General features: G+C 44.9%; 2 protein-coding genes and 1 long non-coding RNA gene across 6 annotated transcripts in view; 2 read left to right on the forward strand and 1 right to left on the reverse strand.

Moving 5' to 3' along the window:
- The window catches only part of LOC307221954 (taste receptor type 1 member 3-like), a 374,179-nt gene that overhangs the window by 191,027 nt on the left and 162,485 nt on the right, over positions 1-20,667 (reverse strand). The gene's annotated exons all lie outside the window — the stretch shown is intronic.
- AURKAIP1 (aurora kinase A interacting protein 1) lies at positions 480-3,830 on the forward strand. Of its 4 annotated transcripts, none has more exons than XM_079987299.1 (4): positions 480-567; positions 1,528-1,593; positions 2,327-2,796; positions 3,668-3,830. In XM_079987299.1, exons 1-4 carry the CDS (start codon positions 495-497, stop codon positions 3,776-3,778), a joined length of 720 nt encoding a protein of 239 aa, XP_079843425.1. In that variant the 5' UTR covers positions 480-494; the 3' UTR covers positions 3,779-3,830. The 4 variants fall into 4 exon arrangements, with proteins under 4 accessions (XP_079843425.1, XP_079843428.1, XP_079843427.1 ...); XM_079987302.1 differs by having other exon boundaries at positions 485-584; XM_079987301.1 differs by having other exon boundaries at positions 555-696.
- LOC307222254 lies at positions 7,561-20,617 on the forward strand. Its single transcript, XR_013841682.1, has 2 exons — positions 7,561-8,814; positions 20,070-20,617. It is a non-coding gene; the product is annotated as an uncharacterized lncRNA (long non-coding RNA).

The raw sequence follows: 20,667 nt of genomic DNA on the forward strand, positions 1-20,667 counted from the left end.
CAAAAGCATCAATTCTTTGGCGATCAGCCTTCTTGATGGTCCAGCTCTCACTCCCACACATCACTACTGGGAAAACCATGGCTTTAACTATACAGACCTTTGTTGGCAAGGTGATGTCTCTGCTTTTTAAGATGCTGTCTTTTTAAGATGCTGTAACCCGAGGTACCACTGTATAAAGAGTCACGCCTTTCATCAATCTAGCCATGAGATGGGGAACCTGTGACCCTCCAGATGTTGATGGACTCCAGTTCCCATCACTTCCAGCCAGCACAGCCAATGGAATCAGGGATGGTGAGTGTTGGAGTCTAGCAACATCGGCAGGATCCGGACCGGCAATACCTCTCCTGCTCCTGAGTGAGCAGCGTTCCTGCTTGGTTGCCAGGGCGGGGATTAAGCTCGCCGAGTTGCTATCCCACGGACTACCGCCAGGGGGGAGCAGCGACAAATGGGGAAAAGAAATAATGTAGGAATATTTTTTTCGCCGGAACTTCCGGATGATCGGGAGGGACCGCGCTGCTCTGCCGGAAGTTACCCGTTCAAGCAGCCCCCATCGTCGTGAACGAGATGGTAAGCCCTTGTGGATGGTAAGTTAAGATGAGCAGCGCTTCTTCTCTCCCTACATCCGGAAGTAGGGCAGATTGACTTTGATAGAAGCCGTGTATTCATTTTGGAGGCTACATTAGTGTGTTATCTATGGTAAGAGTGCTAATAAGAGTGGCTGTTAATACTGTATATACGGAACAGCTTTTAAGAGGCGGGGAGAGGCTACGTTGGGGTCCTGTCTTATTAAGGGGTCGCCAGTGATACGTGGTTTATGGTAGCCTACGTTAGGGAGGGTCTAATTCTAGGGGGACTGACTGGGCAGTGGGGGACTCACCATCAGAAATGATGTTTCTGGGTGCGTTTCTGTATAGTAGTAGTAGTAATTTTTTATTTATATCCTGGTTTCCCCAGCCACTCTGGGCGGCTCCCAACAGAATATTAAAAACAAAATAAAACATCAAACATTAAAAAGTTTCCTAAACATGTGACCTTTAACACATCTGCATAGGGAGGCTCCTTACACATCTCCAAAAAAGAAGGCAGAGAATGATATGTGTATCAAAATCCGCCTGCTAATTTTGAAAACAATTGCTGCAATTTAAACAGAGGTGCTATACATACATCGCAGTGGGTTGGGGAAGATTTTGGCCCTGTAACCTGCATGCCTGACTACTCGGTATGTTGTTCAGGTGCTTAACTTTTAACTTGGGACGCAGGAAGTTGCTTTCTGCACAGTCGGTTCATTGTGCCATCCAGTCTACACCGACGGGCAGCCAGAAAGTTCTGGGTTTCAAACAGGGACACTGAGTCATCTCTTCCTAAAGATGGCAGGCATGCACAGAAAATACTCTGCCACTGAGCTACAGCCCATGATTTCTGATGGCGTGTGGTTACGGGCACTGTATTTGAGGAAGGAGGGAACACAGTTCTATAACATTTAAAGGTTGTTTTTCCCTTTAAAAAATTTGTCTTGATTTCTGTTAGAGTGGTCCTCCAGTATGCTGCTACCACGACTGACGTCTCAGATAGCGAGGGCCTCTCGATTTGCAGGTAAGCGCAGCCATTCTTTGGGAATGTCGAGTAGATGCCATGCACCAGGTCACTATTTGCCCATCCAGACCAGTATAGTCTACCCTGGCTGGCAGAGGCTCTCCAGGGATTCAGAGAGAGAGGGACCTTTCATATCACTTTGCAGGACCTTCCTGCAGCCAATCAGAAGCTGTCATTTGGTTTTCAAATGTTTTGGAAGTCGGACATACTTCCGGAACGGTTTTCATTTAACTTTCAAGCTACAACTGCATCTTAATTATATACACAGCCTGTCATTATGTAAGCCATTTTGTTTCCATGTGGGCATTAAACCAACTTTCCCCTAACTTTGTGTCCATCAGATGTTAGACTATCAACTCCCATCATCCCCAGCTAGCACTGCCAACAGTCAGAGATGATGGGAGTTGGAGTCCCAAAACCTCTGGAGTGTGTTATGTTGGACCCGGTCATCATGCCCTTTCTGTGACATTAAATGTTTCCTGCAGAATTTGTTTTATTTAGTCATTTTTCTTTATTTAATATATTAACAAACTTTATATATCACTTGCCTGTAAGAGAACCTCAAAGCAGTTCACAAAAATATAACACGAAATGTCAAAATTATTGATTAAAAATGGTTTTAAAAAGGCGTTTGAAAGCATTCGAAAGATTATTGAAATAGTCAGTAGCTGATGCGTTAAATTTTTTAAAAATAATGAATGTTCACATATTTGCAAACTGTGCTTCCACACAGAACGCTTTCTGTCGAGATCGGCCATCTCACTTCCGGTTCCTAGACTTGCAGCTTCCGCAAATTACAGCACACTTCCCTCAAACAGAAATGGAGCCCAACCCCAGCAGTGGTACGCGTTGGACCCTGAGCTGGAAGAAATCCTAGTGCCAAGGAAGATGTCAATTTCCCCCCTTGAAAGCTGGCTGACGGTCCAGTATGTCCTCCCTAAAGGTGGAGGCGCCATCAATGTTTATGAGCAGCTAGGCTATGAACCCAACCATCAGTATGAGCTCCCCACATCTTCCTGGGGTGCAGAGGCTGAGGATGACAGCGAAGAGGGGGGAGGCGAGCTGAACCGGGGCAAAATGGAATGCAAGAATGTTCTGAAGATCCGAAGAAGGAAGATGAACAGACACAAGTACAGGAAGCTGATGAAGCGGACAAAGTTCTTGCGGAAGAAGGTCAGGGAAGGTCGGCGCCGGAGGAAACAAGTGAGTGTGGGAAGGGAGGATTCTGCGGACTGGTGCTGGCATAGTCTGTTTAGCTCAAGGATGGGGAACGTCAGACCTGGGTGCTGAAACGTAGCCCTCCAAGCGTCTTTCTCTAGTGCTTTCACTAGGCTGCACCTCCTCTCCCTATGCCACACCTTGCACTGGCCCTTCTTCTTGCCCTGGAGTGTTTTTGCCTGGCCGGAATGTGTCCTTGAACTCTGATACAGCCTCTCACTTAACTGGATGGAGGATAGAAAGGTTTGCATGTGCACAGATTGAAGGCAAAATTTACGTTTGTTGCTGTACCCGCTTTTGCTCCTGGCCCTGCCCAACACTGGCATGTGGCCCTTGGAAGGCTGCCCAGAAGGGAATGTGGCCCTTGGCCTGAATTCGTTCACACCTAACCACTTCCTGACTGTGCCCAGTCCCAAGGTTGAGCATTATCATAGAATCCTAGAATTGTAGAGTTGGAAATGACCACAAGGATCAGCTGGTCTAACCCCCTGCAATGCAGGAATCTTTTGGACATCTTGAGGCTCAAACCCATGACCCTGAGATTATGAGTCTCATGCTCTAGTGACTGAGCAAATAGATGTGTCAGAAGTGGGATATGAACCTATGCCTCTTTCTCTTCCTGTGTGATACTGGTTCTTCACACCATACCCCCTTACCCAGTTGTCAATTTCCTATAGACCTTCTATTTCAGTTTTGATGTCTACTCGTCATTTTCTTGACCCACACGTAATTCTGCAATTCCTAGTTCTGCATTAATGGACCGCATCACTGCCATCCAGGACTTGCTGCCCCAAAGTACACAATATCCTAGGGGAGATGTCACTAGATCTTGGTTATTTATGTCTTGTCTTTACAGAAAAGGTTTGAACGAGATCTGGAACGCGTCTGGAGGAGAGCTGGACTGAGGAAGGCTCCTGAGGCATGGACGGCACCCAAGATATATCTCAAGAATGTGAAGTCCGATTGACGTCGCCATGAGGTTTTTTCTTTTTTTAAATTAAACAACATTTAAAGCAGAAGGGCAATTTCTTACTTATTTATTCATTTGTTGTTTTTATATATCTTCCTACTACCAAGACACACAAAGTGGTTTACAATTTAAAGCACTAAGACAAATGATATAACATATAAAAGTGGGATGGGGGTAGTCTGACTAGAGCAGGCCCTGTTGTCTGTTGTCCCCTTGCATTCTTTCCCCTCCTCATAGGGCAAGATGTGTCCCCTGTGGTGAGAGGAATGGGACAGTCTGAATGGAGTAGGCTGTTTTTTCCAGAATCGGCGAAGAAATCTAGGTGGGATTGGGCAATCAGCATGTCCACCCAACATCTGCAAATGAATAAAATAACAACTCTGGAACGGGGCAATCTGTGACCTTGAAGAGAAGCACTTCCACACAACATCATTTTGTTGGAGGGCCCCACCTGTGTATGCAAATACAGTGGTACCTCGATTCTCTAACGTAATCCATTCCAGAAGACCGTTTGACTTCTGAAACGTTCGAAAACCGAGGCGCAAAGGGCTGTCTCCAATTTCAATTGAGAAAACTGAAAAACACGCAGCGGAAGCCATTCGACCTCCAAGGCGCGTTCGAAAACGGAAGCATTTACTTCTGGGTTTTCGGCGTTCAGGTTCCGAAACATTTGTCAGCAGAGACGTTCGAGAACCGAGGAACATGAACTGCACAGGTTCTCAAAGTGTGGATCCTTAGATAGAAGAGGGATGCTGTCAGAAGGCTTTGGGATCCTCCAAAGTTTGCAGAAGTACAAGAAATATTAAGGAAAAAGCCTACGGTGGGAAGGGGACAGCCCAAAAGAGCCTGACGAGGACGGAGCGTGTTCTGTGGGCACAGAATGCTGGTGGGATGGATGGGACAGGAATAAAATGGAGGAGGGCGAACAGAATGGAGTATGCTGGAAGAGAGCATGGCTGGCTGGCTGTGCATCACACTGCAGCATTTTGTAACAAGCCCCAATTTATTTCTACATTATAAATTAGTCTTTTTAAAAAATCTGATTTCTGTTTACCATGGGACCTGCCTCTCCCTGGCAGTGGGCGCCTCAACCCATGGTTGTACTGGAGGCCTGCCACCCTCGCCCCAGAAGGAGCATTCATGGTAAGTATCCAAAGCACATTTGTATTGAAAGCTGCCGACTCAGTGTCCTGCACCTGCATTTTTTAATTTCATGTGTGAAAGGTGGAAATGAAGCATAAAACCCCATGTTTAGCGACAGGTTTCATTACTTAGGAACTTCTTAGTTTAGAAAAATGGTGAGTAAGATGGGGGATGTGATAGACGACTATAAACTTGTGGCCCCTCCAGATGTTGCTGGAGTCCCAACTCCCACCATCCCCAGCCAGTGATGGGAATTGGGGAGATTCACCAACATTTGGTGTAGGGTCACTGGCTCCCCACCCCTGAAAATAATTTAATGACTTTTTCTGTGGAGAAGTTAATGACTCCTTCCCCTTCTGCGGCTGACAGGATTGGTGAGTTTTGGCAAGGGAGCGCCCCTCTGTCTTAGTGAGGTTTTTCCCGCTCTTTTTGCCCTATAGCAGAAGAGGATTTTCCCGCTCTTTTTGTCCTGTGGCCAATAGGCAAGCAGGACCAGAAGGTTTCTGCTTGTGGAGCTGCCTCTCTGGTCTAATAAGCCCTGATTTTGCTGGTGTGGGGAAGCATTTCCAGTGGCAACAGCCGCAGTTTAGATAAATAAGGTACATTCTTTCACCTTTGGTGGACGTGCCCAAGGATTAAGGCTTTCTGGGAAATGATATATAATGAACTAAAAAAGGTACTCAAGTACACTTTTCCTAAGAAACCAGAGGCCTTTCTCCTGGGCATAGTCGGCCAGTTGGTGTTAAAGAAGGACAGAATTTTTTTTATGTACGCAACAGCAGCAGCAAGAATACTCATTGCAAAGCATTGGAAGACACAAGATCTACCCATTCTGGAAGAATGGCAGATGCAAGTAATAGAATATATGGAGATGGCGGAAATGACTGGCAGAATCTGAGACCAGGGAGAAGAGTCGGTGGAAGAAGATTGGAAGAAATTTAAATTTTACTTACAGAAATATTGTAAAAATTTTGAATGTTAATGGCATTGAAATGAACTGAAGGGGTTCTAGCAACGAGGTTAAAAATAAGATTGGATGGATAATTAGACAAATAAATTGGATATGAATTTGCTGAATTAATTTTCAACAGGGATACGAAAAAGGGAGATGTGAGGAAGTCAAGAAAATAAGTGAATCAAAGATGAGAAGTAAAAAGAGGGATTTTTGTGTTTTTTCTTTTTTCTTAAAATGTGTTTTTTCTTTTCTTTTTTGAAACTATTTTTTCTTTTTTCTTATGTATTTTATAATTTTGTATTTTTGTGTATTTGTTTTTCTTTTTCATGCTTGTTGTCTTTTCTAAAACTTAATAAAAATATTTATTAAAAAAAAAAAAGATATATAAGGATTACCTCAGGAGTTCACGAAGATTTGAAAAGTTTTTATCCCCATAAGGGGCAGCCCTGTAGTATATATATTTGGGAACATTCCCTAGAGGCAACAGTTAAAGAAAACCCCAGTTAGGTCTTCCAAATGGCTACAGTTAAAAAAAATAAAGTACTTCATGAATCCTTGAGGAGTTTTGAAGGGTTCTCTTTAAACAGAGGTGAGGAGCCTTAGGCCCTCCAGATGTTGATGGGATCACAGCACCCCATCATGCTCTACCATTGGACATGCTAGCTGTGACTGAGGGGTTTGGATTGGTTGGGGGGGTTTTGGGGTTTTTTATTTTATTTTTTTGAGGCAGACCATATCTAGAGAGAGGGGACGCAGGTGGCGCTGTGGGTTAAAGCCTCAGCGCCTAGGGCTTGCCGATCGAAAGGTCGGCGGTTCGAATCCCTGCGGCGGGGTGCGCTCCCGCTGCTCGGTCCCAGCGCCTGCCAACCTAGCAGTTCGAAAGCACCTCCGGGTGCAAGTAGATAAATAGGGACCGCTTTATAGCGGGAAGGTAAACGGCGTTTCCGTGTGCGGCTCTGGCTCTGGCCAGAGCAGCGATGTCACGCTGGCCACGTGACCCGGAAGTGTCTCCGGACAGCGCTGGCCCCTGGCCTCTTAAGTGAGATGGGCGCACAACCCCAGAGTCTGTCAAGACTGGCCCCTACGGGCAGGGGTACCTTTACCTTTACCTTTTTATATCTAGAGAGCCACAGATTCTGCACCTTTTAGGTGATGGAATACATGGAACTGGCTGAGATGACTGGCAGAATCCGGGACCAAGGAGAAGAGTCGGTGGAAGAAGATTGGAAAAAATTTAAAGTTTATCTTCAAAAATATTGTAAAATTAAGGATTGCTAGAAAGATGTTGGGAAAAGAAAATTATGTGGTTTTAGTAGAAATGACATAAAGGATTAAGTAAAAATGAATTGGTGAAAGAGAGAATGTAAAATTATAGTATATTAAGACAAATTATTAAGATAAAAACAAGGTTGGAAGGATTTGCTGAAATAACAAATTGAATTAGAATACAAAAATGGGAGGTGTGAGGAGGTCAAGGAAATAAGTAAAGGAAAGAAAGCTATGTAAAGGTTCGATTTGTTCTTTTTTAATTGTTTGTATTTTTTCTGTCTTTTTATTTTTATTTTTTTTCTTTTTGTAATCTTTAAAATTTGAATAAATATTATTTTTTTAAAAAAGATTCTGCACCTTTTAAATAAATAAATAAATAAAATTTTATTTGGTTTCTCATATTAAAGTTTTACAATCACATATCCAACATACAACATAAAAACAAGATTCCAAAGAATCTCCTCCCCTTTGTGGGTCCTATTGTTAATCATTCCCTCCTGGTTCTTTTATAATCAAATCTTTTACATCTCTGTTATGTCCAAAATTCACCGTTAGATTCCAATCCTACTAACAATTTTAACTGTTTACAATGGTTTTTAAGATAAATTACAAATTTCCCCCATTCCTTATTAAAATTTTGGTTCTCCTGATTTCTGATTCTTCTGGTCATTTTAGCCATTTCGGAATAATCCATCAACTTCATCTGCCATTCTTCTCTGGAAGGGACTTTATCTTCTTTCCCTCTCCAGGCTAATAACATCTCTGCAGCTGTGGTCGCATACATAAATAGTCTTTTCTGCTCCCTTGGGATTTTGGCACCTAGAATTCCTAAAAGAAAAGCTTTGGTTGTTGTTGTTTTTAAAGAAAAAGTTATTTTAAAAATGTTTAGAATAACAGATTCTGCATTTTTGCTCCAGAGGATGGCCCGTTAAGTTTTGTGCTACAGCTAGATGATTTTGGAACAGCCACCCTCATAACCAACCTCCACTGGGTCTTTGGGAAGATAAAATGGGGTAAACTCTGTGCAAAGCTGTACCCTAACCCTGACCTCCTTAGAGGACAGGTAACTTACAAAGCTGAACGAAGTGTCCCAGAGCTAAGCCAAGTGACCTTAGCAAGTAATTAGCAAAGTATTTGCTGCCTTGCAACACACGAAGAGAAGTGGGGTTAGAAGTACAGGAGAATTCAGGTATACTGGGCCGAAGCCGTTTAGGGCTTTAAAGTTCAGCACCAACACTTTGAATTGTGCTCAGAAATGTACTGGGAGCCAATGTAGGTCTTTCAGGTTTGTTGTTTGCAAACCAGGGTGGTGAGGCTGAGTAGGGAGAAAATCCATGCATTCGTTTTGCTTTTAACTTTTTATGGTTTTGTTGTCTGGTTTTGTGTTTTTTCTATTGTTGCCAACCGATGTAACATTTTTTAAAATTATCATACAGCAGTATGCACATTTTTAGAAATAAAATGAAATAAATAATTGCTCAGATCAAAGGCACTTCTGACCTTCCAGATGCTGCTGGACTATAATTCCCCACATCCCTGACGACTAGCCAGCCTTGCTAGCAATATAAGGAAGGGCTTAGGATGAGCAGCAGAGGGAGCCAAAGTCCAAGGAACCCAACAGCGGATAATCTGGAAGTTGCCTTGGAAGAGATCCTCTAGACAGCAGGTTTATTGAGCATTTATCATGATTTGCTTTGTAGGCTAGACTACAAGCCCTTCAAGGCTCTTGTTAATTTCTGATGTGATTCAGTTGCATACTGGCAAATTCAGGCACATAATATTTATGATGTGGAAATGGTGTACAGATGTTTGAAGCCTGCATTTTTCATTTGATGAGGCTGAAGAGAGGGGTTAAAAATATTTGCTGTAGTGTTGTCATGAGAAAGCTGAACAAATATGCTTTGAATAGTTGCAGAATATGAAGATGATAAAGACTGGCAACAAGCCTAGAACAGTGCATGCCTCTCAACCATCCCGATAAAACCGGGACATCCATTTTTTCACACGAGCGCACAACAGCCATTTTAGGTGCTATTATCTGGCCGCAAACTCGCAAGGCACCCCAAAACACATGGTTTTTGGGCACTGTGCCCGAAAAAGCACTTTTTCAGGGCCATGATCTTCTGTGGATCACATGAGTCACGTGGAAATGCAGCCCTGGAAGGTGGAGTCTTGGTTTTTCAACGCATCATGTTGGAGGGTGTGCAGTGTTTTGCAACAATGAAAAAGAAAATGAATGAATGATGAATGTACAGGGCCTTGGGTCTGGAGAAGAACAACTATGAAACCAGAAGGATAGGTTAAGGTGGTGTGGTAAATCAACCCAGAATTTCCCTTCTAAAAGTCTACTTTCACTAAAGGTTTTGGATATTCCTTTGTGTGCTTGTGTAAGTATGACTTGAAAGTAGGGGCTGCTGTCTCTGCTCACCAACCTCTGTTGGCCATGTGGACTGCACCATGACAACACCTTACATTTTTATGTATATAAGAAGACTAGTGAAGCGCCCTGAGATCTTGTGATGAAGGGCAGTGTATAAATTTAATAAATAAAAATAAGTAGTGTAAAATTGACACATTGTCCAAGTAGTGATAAAAAGTAAAAGAGTGAAATGGTTTGGATTTTTTCTGTCTATATAAATATTCTTGCTATATATTTCTGGCTATTGGTTATGATCACTCACTGACAATGCTCGCACAACAAACCTGCTTCTTCCAAAGATTGAACTTTTTGTGATAAGGAAAGTGATGAGAAAGTGCATGGTAGAGAGTTGTTCAATCTCCAAATAATAGAATAAAAAAATTACAGAGTTGGAAGGGACCCTAAGGGTCAAGATGAATGCTCAAAACAGGTCTTCTGGAAGCACCCTTAGTCTAGTCCTTATTGAGCATTAGTTCTGATTGGTTCATGGGGCAGTTATATGACTTGGAACTCAGCTACATTAGTAAAGAAACAACTTGAATGTATTATAAACATGCAACACCAGATGGCGCCAGAGAGCAGAAAGTTTTTCTACGCGAATTTCCACAGGGTTTCCCCCCCCCTTTTGTTATAACGATTAATTTCTGACTTATTTATATCATTTCCCCCCCTGTGTGTAGATCCACCCAGTGAGCATTTGTGCAGCGTGCACCTTTATTGTCTACACTGTAGACAATACTGAGCTAGATGGAGGGCACCAGGGTGGTGAAGGCTTGCCAGCACAAATGTTGAATCTCATGCACAAGTGTCTGCATAGGAGGGAGTGTGTATGCAAAGCAATCACAGGAAGCCTTTATGGGGTACACTGAGAGCTTCCTTCCTTCTCTGTTACCTGGCATGAGAATCCCAAGCAAGAATTGAGAAAATCTCTCAATGCTGGAGTTGACCAGTAAAAGCAGGGGTCGGCAAACTTTTTCAGCAGGGGGCTGGTCCACTGTCCCTCAGACCTTGTGGGGGTCCGGACTATTTTTTTGGGGGGAATGAACAAATTCCTATGCCCCACAAATAACCCAGAGATGCATTTGAAATAATAGGAAGCACTGATTCCCAGACCGTCCATGGACCGGATTTAGAAGGCGATTGGGCCAGATCCGGGCCTTAGTTTGCCAACCCATGAGTAAAAGGGACCTTAATGGGAGTTGTAATCCAGAACACCTGAAGCACACCGGGTTACGTACAACTTCCATTATATGGCTGTGCTGATTCGGGCAAATGGGAGACGTAGTCCAAAACAGCAAGCGTTCAAGAGGAGAGTTGTGAAAATGTCTTGGTGCTCTTTTCACTGGGGAGGAGATGGCCCAGAAGCCCTTTCTCTTCGTGTTGGCATTTTTACAAGGCTGGGAAGCTTTAGCCAAAGCAAGCAAGCAAACAAACCTTCCTGCCATGGACTAAGGCAAACATAGGGAACCTGTGGCTCTGCAGATGCTGTTGGCCTGAATCTCCCAATATTTCTGACCATTGGCCATGCTGGCTGGGGCTGATGGGATCTGGAATCTTAACAACATGACTAAACTACATTTCCCATTATTTCTGACCCATGGGGCTTGCTCACTCTATCATGACGGGAGCCAGAATCCAACAACATGATGAAATTACAACTCTCACCATCCCTGGCTGGGACTCATGGGAGCTGCAGTCTAGCAACATGGTTCAACTACAACTCCCAGAATTCCTGACCATGGGCCACACTGGCTGGCTCTGATGGAACATCAACGCCTGGAGGCCCACAGGACCCTCAGCCCTGGACTTGGGCAAATCGGCAGCTGTGATCCAGGGACAACTGTGGAAAAACCGACATGCAGCAAGAGGCTTTTCCTACCACCCCTTGCCTCACCTGCTTTTGCTTGCCAGTTTTCCTTGCCGTTTCGTTCCCCCACTTTTTACAAGCACCTGGGATACAAAGCAGCCTTTCAAAAAGGAAGCAGACAGGTTTGCTCTCCTGCTGTGGATCAGCCGGCTTTCTCGTTTGGAGTGCCCCAGGAGCCCCAGCTGCCCTATGTTGTATTAACGGGAACAAAAGGGGCCTTTACAGTTGTGAGCTAAAAGAACGGTTTTTACCATTCTTTTGTACGGTTAAGTAAAAATAAAATAAAGCCAACCCAATGTTGGCTTCTTACCTTTTAGCTCTCTGAACAGTGGGGCAGCTAGGTTGTTCTTGAATTGGAACCATCCATTGTTGGAGCCATGATGAAAATTAATAATATTAATGCTGTTGTAGCAACAGCAACAGCAATAATATGGTATTAGTACTACTTAGCACAGCTAAACACATTATATTGACTAATGATTTCAGGGTTACCAGGAACTAGAACTGGGTGTATGAGATGATATTGCTAAAACAATATTATCAGTGTTCGGGCTGAACGATGGGCGTGGAGACACTCCTAAAGGTATACAGGGACAGAAGCTGTGACTGACAGTGACTCTCCAGGATAACAGACAGGGGATTGAACCTTGGACATTCTCTGTGCCAGACAGATGCTGTACCACTGAGCTTATGGCACTTTCCCAGTGCAGCCACATTGAGGGAATTAATATTACCACCGAAAGTGGGGTGATGGGGCCTGTACGGTGACTAAAGTCCAAAGCCTAATATTACCTGACTCCATCAGTGAGGCAATTCCTCACAGCTTGTAACTGTCTATTTTCTCAGGAACATGTGTGTCCAACCCATTCTGTGGAAAAAAATGGCTTAAAGTTCTCACCAAGTGGTTGCAATGTGAGTGGGACAGAGGGCTAAGCTTTTGCAGCTGGGGAATAGTCTGACTAAAGAGGGAAAGTCATGGATGATGATGTGAGTGTGTTTGGGTTGGGCTAGAGCGTAATCAGAAAGTGAGGACACCCTGCAAATATATAGATGTGGTGACTGGGCTTCTCGCATCCAAGAATGATCAGCTCCTTGAGTAACTCTGAGTCAAATCCATTTCCCTTCCAGCCCATGTGAGGTCACCCCAGCAAGGCTACCCTAAGCCGGCTGGAGACATTTTGCTGTCTGAGGCAGAGCAGCAAATAGTGCCCCTTGTAGCATTCCAACAGACTTGGCTTTCAAGCGGAGGTCAGGAACCTTCTCAGCCCAAGGGCCGAATTCCCTTCTGGACCACCTTCTGGGGGCCACATGCCAATGGTGGGTGCAGGGCAATGGTTGTGAATTTCCCCTTTGCATAGTAGGCTAGTTTCTGCACACACACTTACACACCCCTCTTAATCTTCCATCCAGACCAGCAAGAAGCATTATTGGAGGACCGATTCCAGCCAGACAAATAAATTATGGGTGTGACGTAGGGCCAGTGAAATGTGTGGCCCTCCAGAGCTCTTTATATAGCCCTTGGAACGCTTTCCAGGCCACAGCCCTCACTGGCCCAGCTTCACAGCCTCCTTGAGTGATTTTTGCCTCGAACTCCAGTAATGCCTCTCACTTGTCTGGATGGGGGCTAGATAGGGATATTTCATCTTTCCTGACTCTTCCAACCTTCAGCTTAACTGGATGGCCCCGACTTCTAATATTATGAGGAAGGAAGGAGATTTATCTTCAAGGTTAATTTCAATTAGGGTGCATTGCTCACATTCATGCCACACGTTTGAAGCACTCTTGTGCCACTTTTAAGGTCTTGGAGAATCCTGGGAGCTGTTGTTTGTTAAAGATGATGAGAAAACTATGGGTCTGCGAGAGGTCTTCCAACAGCCCTTAACAAACTAGGGTTCTTTGAGGGAAGCCATGATTGTTAGTGGTGCGAGAGAGCTTCAGATGCTTGGTGTGGATGTGATCACTGTGTAGTAATTCTGAGTTGAAATGTTATCGTTCAGATTTCTCCTTGTTATCACTCTCCTTTAGCTCAGCAACTCCAGATGTGAGAAACTGGCCATTCTCTGTCTCCATGCATCTAAATTTGGCAGTGGGATGGTCTTCTACCAACCAAAGCATACTTTGCACAGCCTTTTTCTTAACCTAAAAAAGCTCCTCTTTTTATAAAGCCTGAAGCGGCTTGGAAATTCCAGGCAAGTGTTAAGAAACAATTTTGGTGTGCCGCGATCAGGAGAAATAATACAGGCCCTCTTGCTCCCTGTAGAGTTTTTCTGCCCTCCTGCATTTCTGGGACTCAGTTGGGCCATGATTATGGGCGGGTTTGGAAGGTGGGGTACAATTATGGGAGGGAATAAATGCCCTTCTTCAAAAGGTTGCAGCAACCCTGGTGTGGTTTGTGGGTGGAGTGGGTGGGGATGGCGCAGTTCAAAGTGTGAGGGCCTTAGGTTAGCAAAGTCGCATCTTTCCACCCTGCCACATGGCTATCTTCATCTGTGTACACACCATACATTTAAAGCAAACATCCCAGAATCCTGGGAACTATAGTTTACCCTTCACAGAGCTACGATTTCCCAGCAGCCTGAACACTACATCCACCTTTGCCTCTGGCCCCACCCAACACTGGGATGTGGCCCCTGGAACATTGTCCAGAACGGAATGTGGTCTTTGGACCGAAAAATAGTTCCCTACCCTCTGTTTTAAACACAGTTTTCTCATTTGCCTGGCTCTTCTGGGAGATTGTCTCTATCGCTGACCAGCACAGATGAGTAACAGAGCAAGGAATGTCACTTTCTGGCTTTTTGTACTGAGTTTTGAAGAGCGAGTAGACTGGGCAAGGACTCTTGGTGCTGATTTGATCTCTTTGTTATTTCCTCCCAGTCCTCTGTCTGTGATCCATCCAGGACGGAGGAGTTGGAGGAACGTTTTTCTGCACAATCGTTAAGGATAGGAACATAGGAAGCTGCCCTTCTACCAAATCAAACCATTCAGCGTTGTCTGCACTTACTGGCAGCGACTCTCCAGCCTCACCTGGAAATAACATGTGAAATAGATGTTCTTAAGAAGCACGACAGCATCTTAAAAAGCAGAGACATCACCTTGCCAACAAAGGTCCTATAGTTCAAGCTATGGTTTTCCCAGTCATGATGTATGGAAGTGAGAGCTGGACCATAAAGAAGGCTGATCGCCAAAGAATTGATGCTTTTGAATTATGGTGCTGGAGGAGACTTGAGAGTCCCATGGACTGCAAGAAGATCAAACCTATCCATTCTGAAGGAAATCAGCCCTGAGTGCTCACTGGAAGGACAGATCGTGAAGCTGAGGCTCCAATACTTTGGCCATCTTATGAGAAGAGAAGACTCCCTGGAAAAGACCCAGATGTTGGGAAAGGTGGAGGGCACAAGGAGAAGGGGACGACAGAGGACGAGATGGTTGGACACTGTTCTCAAAGCTACCAGCATGAGTTTGACCAAACTGTGGGAGGCAGTGGAAGACAGGTGTGCCTGGTGTGCTCTGGTCCATGGGGTCACGAAGAATCGGACACGACTCAACGACTAAACAACAACAAGAAGCACGAAGGTAGCTCAGTCAGTAGAGCATGAGACTCTTAATCTCAGGGTTGTGGGTTTGAGCCCCACATTGGGCAAAATATTCCTGCAGTGCAGTGGGTTAGACCAAATGACCCTTGTGGTCCCTTCCAACTCTACAACTGATTTCTCTTCTATTGAGCTGTAGCTTCTCTCAACAGTTACCACCTTAGGCTCCTCCAGGCAACCTGTTTATTAAGCATTCCTCCTGGGTTTGTTACTGGGTAACAGGTTCCTTGTACAAAGCTCACATGGAGCTTAGATGGTCCATCTAGTCCATCATCCTTTTCTCACAGCAGCCAAGCAGGACCTGAGCACAAGAAACCCTTCTGTGGTTTCCAGCAACTGGTATGGAGGCACTGTGGTATGTGTATTGCCGATCAGAAGGTCGACAGTTCAAATCCCCGTGATGGGGTGAGCTCCTGTTGCTCTGTCCCAGCTCCTGCCAACCTAACAGTTCGAAAGCATGCCAGTGCAAGTAGATCAATAGGTACCGCTGCGGCAGGAAGGTAAATGGCATTTCCATGCACTCCGGCTTCCGTCACAGTGTTCCGTTGTGCCAGAAGCGGTTTAGTCATGCTGGCCACATGACCTGGAAAGCTGTCTTTGGACAAACGCCGCCTCCCTCGGCCTGAAAGTGAGATGAGCGCCGCAACCCCATAGACGCCTTTGACTGGACTTACCGTAACCACCCATGGGTCCTTTTCCTTATGAAGAAGCATTACTGCCTCTAATTGTGGAGCTAGTACTCGCCCTCCTATTTGAGGATGATATATTTGTCTAATAAGGGGTGTTCCTTCTACTCATAAAAACAAAATGTCCTTTGGCAGTGGTAGCTGCTGTGTGTGTGTGTGTGTGTGTGTGTGAGAAAGAGAGAGAGAGAGAGAGAGAGAGAGAGAGAGAGAGAGAGAGAGAGACCATACTTTGTTTTAATGTGGATTGTGAACCTTGTCCGTGCAGCATTCTCCTTGAAACTCCTGCTCTCCCACACTTTCTCCTTCCTAAAAGCAGAGATCCCCAATGCCACTGATGTAGCTCTCATATTCAGATTCTCAAAGCACGAAGCCCAAAGGGTTCACATTATAGAGAGGTATGGATGGGCCCTTGGCCTTAAATTAAACAGCATTTTCTTGCAAATGGTATGCGACCGAAATACAGTATAGTAAAGCAAATACCAAACTCCCCTGCTGTAACTCTCTTTCCTCCCAGCTGTTTTTGAAAAGGTTATATAACAGTATAGGTTTTTATAGCAAGTCACCAACCAGGCATTTTTCTTTATATCTTTTTAATTTTATGCACCCACACAAGTGTGTGTGGGGAAGGGGAGAGACAATTTCCTAAGTTAATGTCTGGATATAACTCCTTTCTTTTAGAAGTGTTTTTAAAATTGCTTTCCTGGGCAAGTCTGCTGTTTTTCTAACTGGTTCCTATTAATGGTTTTGTTATGAATTCCAGGAATTCATAAAGAGGACGCTTGCCAAAAGGGGGAGAAGAGTGAATTTTGAGTGTGCTGTTCCATCCCAAGGTGTATAAATGAAAATGACTATCTGGACTGTGGAATCAATTGATGGGGGATAATAAACAATAGTTAAGCAGCATTCAGTGCTGCAAGATCTCAAGACTATGCCAGTATTTTGTGCCAGGAGGGATTCAAGAGCATGCCAGAACTTTAGGTTTGCACGGTTAAAGTAGATTAAAGTGACTTCCTGCCCCAGCACAACAATTCCACTTTTAATTTTTTTAAAGGACTTTATGCTGTTGTGAGGAGGGACGCAGGTGGCGCTGTGGGTTAAAGCCTCAGCGCCTAGGGCTTGCCGATCGAAAGGTCGGCGGTTCGAATCCCTGAGGCGGGGTGCGCTCCCGCTGCTCGGTCCCAGCGCCTGCCAACCTAGCAGTTCGAAAGCACCTCCGGGTGCAAGTAGATAAATAGGGACCGCTTACCAGCGGGAAGGTAAACGGCGTTTCCGTGTGCGGCTCTGGCTCGCCAGAGCAGCGATGTCACGCTGGCCACGTGACCCGGAAGTGTCTCCGGACAGCGCTGGCCCCTGGCCTCTTAAGTGAGATGGGCGCACAACCCCAGAGTCTGTCAAGACTGGCCCGTACGGGCAGGGGTACCTTTACCTTTACCTTTTATGCTGTTGTGAAAGTCATGGGGAAATGTACTGGGGCCAGAGACAAGAGCGTAGAAGGCAAATTTTACCCTTCTTCAGTAGGTTAGTTTCTGCACACACTCTGACACCCCCTCTGTCCTCCAGCCAAGTAAGTAGGAAGTGTTATCAGAGTTCAAGGACACATTCTGCAATAACACTCCAGGAGGATGTAAAGCTGGGGCTGGTGAAGGGTGTTGTATGTCCTGGGGGGGTGCTCTGAGGGCTAGATGAAGAGGCCCGGAGGGCCACATCTCCGTTCCCCATCCCTGCTACGTACTTAGGTATAAATATGGCTCCACTAGCCAAAGGCTATGGCTCTGACTTCTGAGTAGGCATACGTACATTTGCATTATTGGTTCTGCCACGGGGAGGCTTCCATGTGGAGGGGGCGCTCATTTGTGCAGGGCTAATCAGGGGCTGTAGTAGATGATAATTAGAACACAGAAAGTACTCTGTAACACGGTGTCCATCAGGGATTCCAGGCCTGGTGAAGTCATGGGAATAATAGAGGGTTGCAACTTGCAAGCCTGTAATTGTGGCTACATGTCATTTTGCCTTTGCCACTCAAGGAACCAGGTCCCCCCCAGTTTCTGGACTGTGTCAGCCCTGCTAGCTGGATTCAATTTAAGATGTTGCTTGATGGCGTGTGACACCAGCAAGCAGTCCTAAGATTTGCTCCAACTGTCCCTATGTTCTGATAAAGGACTCCCTCTGTTTTGGGCCTTGAGAGCACAGGATTTCACCCAAATAATCCTGGGAACTGTAGCTTGTTATGAACACTGGAAGCTGTTGTTGTTGTTGTTTAGTCATTTAGTCGTGTCCGACTCTTCGTGACCCCATGGACCAGAGCACGCCAGGCACTCCTGTCTTCCACTGCCTCCCGCAGTTTGGTCAAACTCATGCTGGTAGCTTCGAGAACACTGTCCAACCATCTCATCCTCTGTCGTCCCCTTCTCCTTGTGTCCTCCATCTTTCCCAACATCAGGGTCTTTTCCAGGCAGTCTTCTCTTCTCACGAGGTGGCCAAAGTATTGGAGCCTCAGCTTCACGATCTGTCCTTCCAGTGAGCACTCAGGGCTGATTTCCTTCAGAATGGATAGGTTTGATCTTCTTGCAGTCCATGGGACTCCCAAGAGTCTCCTCCAGCACCATAATTCAAAAGCATCAATTCTTCGGCGATCAGCCTTCTTGATGGTCCAGCTCTCACTTCCATACATCACTACTGGGAAAACCATAGCTTTAACTATACGGATCTTTGTTGGCAAGGTGATGTCTTTGCTTTTTAAGATGCTGTCTAGGTTTATCATTGCTTTTCTCCCAAGAAGCAGGCGTCTTTTAATTTCGTGGCTGCTGTCACCATCTGCAGTGATCATGGAGCCCAAGAAAGTAAAATCTCTCACTCTGGGTAAACTACAGTTCCCAAGATTCTTGGGGAGGGAGCAAGATTCTCAGCTTTCATTGTACAGTGCATATGCAGGCTTGTTTTGCCTTTTCCAGAAATGCTGGCATTCTAGAAGTTAACTCTTTGGGTTATTTATTTATTTCATTTATATACAGTGCTACCATTATCTTCCAAGGAGCTCAAGGTGGCAAAATTGGTTCTCCTCTTCCCCATTTCATCCTCACAACAACCCTGTGAGGTAGGTTAGGCTGAGTGGCAATGACTGGCCCAAGGTCACCAGTTAGCTTCATGGCTGAGTGAGGATTCGAACCCTGGTCTCCCAGGTAATAGTCCAACACTCTAATCATTACACCACACTGGCTTAGAACAGGGCTGGCTCAACCATAGGGCAGAGTGAGACAGGACAGTTGATTATGGGTGTCATGAAAAAGTAGAAAACTGGTGCTTTAAAAACTTCTTATTACAATATTTTTACTTATGGGAAGAGATGCTTATGGGATTTTTCTGCGGCAAGTGCCAAAATTCCTTGGTCAGCCTTGGCTGCTATGCAGCTCTTTGATTGAACGGGTGTCCTTTTCTTGTTCTGCCTCAGGCAGCCAAATGTCTTGGGATGGCCTTGTATCTAACGCATGTAAAATAATGTGTGTGGACTGAGCATAACTGTGCTCTACGTTGCTTCCATCCAGTAGTATAGTGGCAAATTCAGAAGTGCAGCATCCCTTCATGATGCTCACACTATTGACCCCTCATAGCCACCCCCCTTCTAAGATTATACAATAATCTTATAATTTTACAATTATGCAATAATAATAATAATAATAATAATAGTAATAGTAATAGTAATAATAATAATTAGGAGTGCATTGCAACCATCGGTGCAGATCTCACATGCTGCCATTCAGCCAGATCTGCTATTTTCTGTGCACGTACATGGGCAGATGATTTGGAGGCCTACAATACCTTCTTTCGGAGTGACTCAGGTTGTGTTTTCTCTGAAGCTCAGTTGTATGTAGCAGAACTTGTATCCCAGTCACTTGAAACTGAAGCCCCTTGTGTTTTCAGTGTTCCTAAATGCTGTGCTTTGGAGCATATGGTGGTAGCTAAAAAGTGCACCTATTATGCTGACTGGGCGACTTTAGGATGCTGGAGACAGGGACCCTACTGCAGAAATAGCAATGAGTCTTATGCCCCCCATGTCCCAGACCACCACACCACTGTTTCCATCTCATCTCCCAGAATCATCTGTATGAAATATGGGCAGGCTTTTTGCTAGTTGGATTGACTGCTTGCTAAAACTCAGGACTGTAAGGAGGCAGCGATTCCTGTCCTCCTGTTCGTCCCAATTAGCTACAGTTTGTCTTCCACTTAAACCTACATCTTGCTATCTGCTATGGCCAACACTAATGTAGTTAATAATGTAATCGATTTCTGTGAATTTCAATGGAAGGAAAATGTCAAAAACCATGCAGAAAGTAATGCCATTATTTCTGTACTCGTTCACAGACAAAGAAGAGAACAATAGTGAATACCACATGGGTTCGCTTGTGTGGCTTCTTTTCCTGGCCTTGGATGGACATGCCAATGGCAGCAATTTCCACTCCTGTTTCCATTTCTGATGGAATTCACTGACGGACCTACATTAAAACTCCCAAGATTCAGCAGCCAGGGTCGGGAGCAAAATGGTGACTCAGATTGGAGAAACTGTTTTAAACACAAAAGCAGTTGCATTTTTTTGCAGGACTGGAATGTGTCCTTGAACTCTGATAATGCCCCTTGTTTGCCCTAGATGGAGGATGAAAGGGTCTGGGTGTAGAAACTAGTCTACCATACAAAGCTAAAAATTGTCTCTGGTCCCACCTTTCATTGGCATGTAGCTCCCAGAAAGTTGCACAGAAGGATTTGCGGCCCTGGAACTGAGAAAGCCTTCACCCTTGGGCTCAGCTACATTAGTAAAGAAAAAGCATTTTATATGCGTTATAACACTGTGACACCAGATGGCGCTGTGGAGTGCTGTCTTTCACCAACGTGATTTCCCATTATGAAGTTTACAACGCTTTTTTTGATGTGTCTATATCTAGCCCTTGTTAAACATTTTACCCAC

Source organism: Podarcis cretensis (genome assembly GCF_951804945.1).
Source record: "Podarcis cretensis genome assembly, chromosome: 8".
NCBI classification, from domain to species: Eukaryota; Metazoa; Chordata; class Lepidosauria; order Squamata; family Lacertidae; genus Podarcis; species Podarcis cretensis.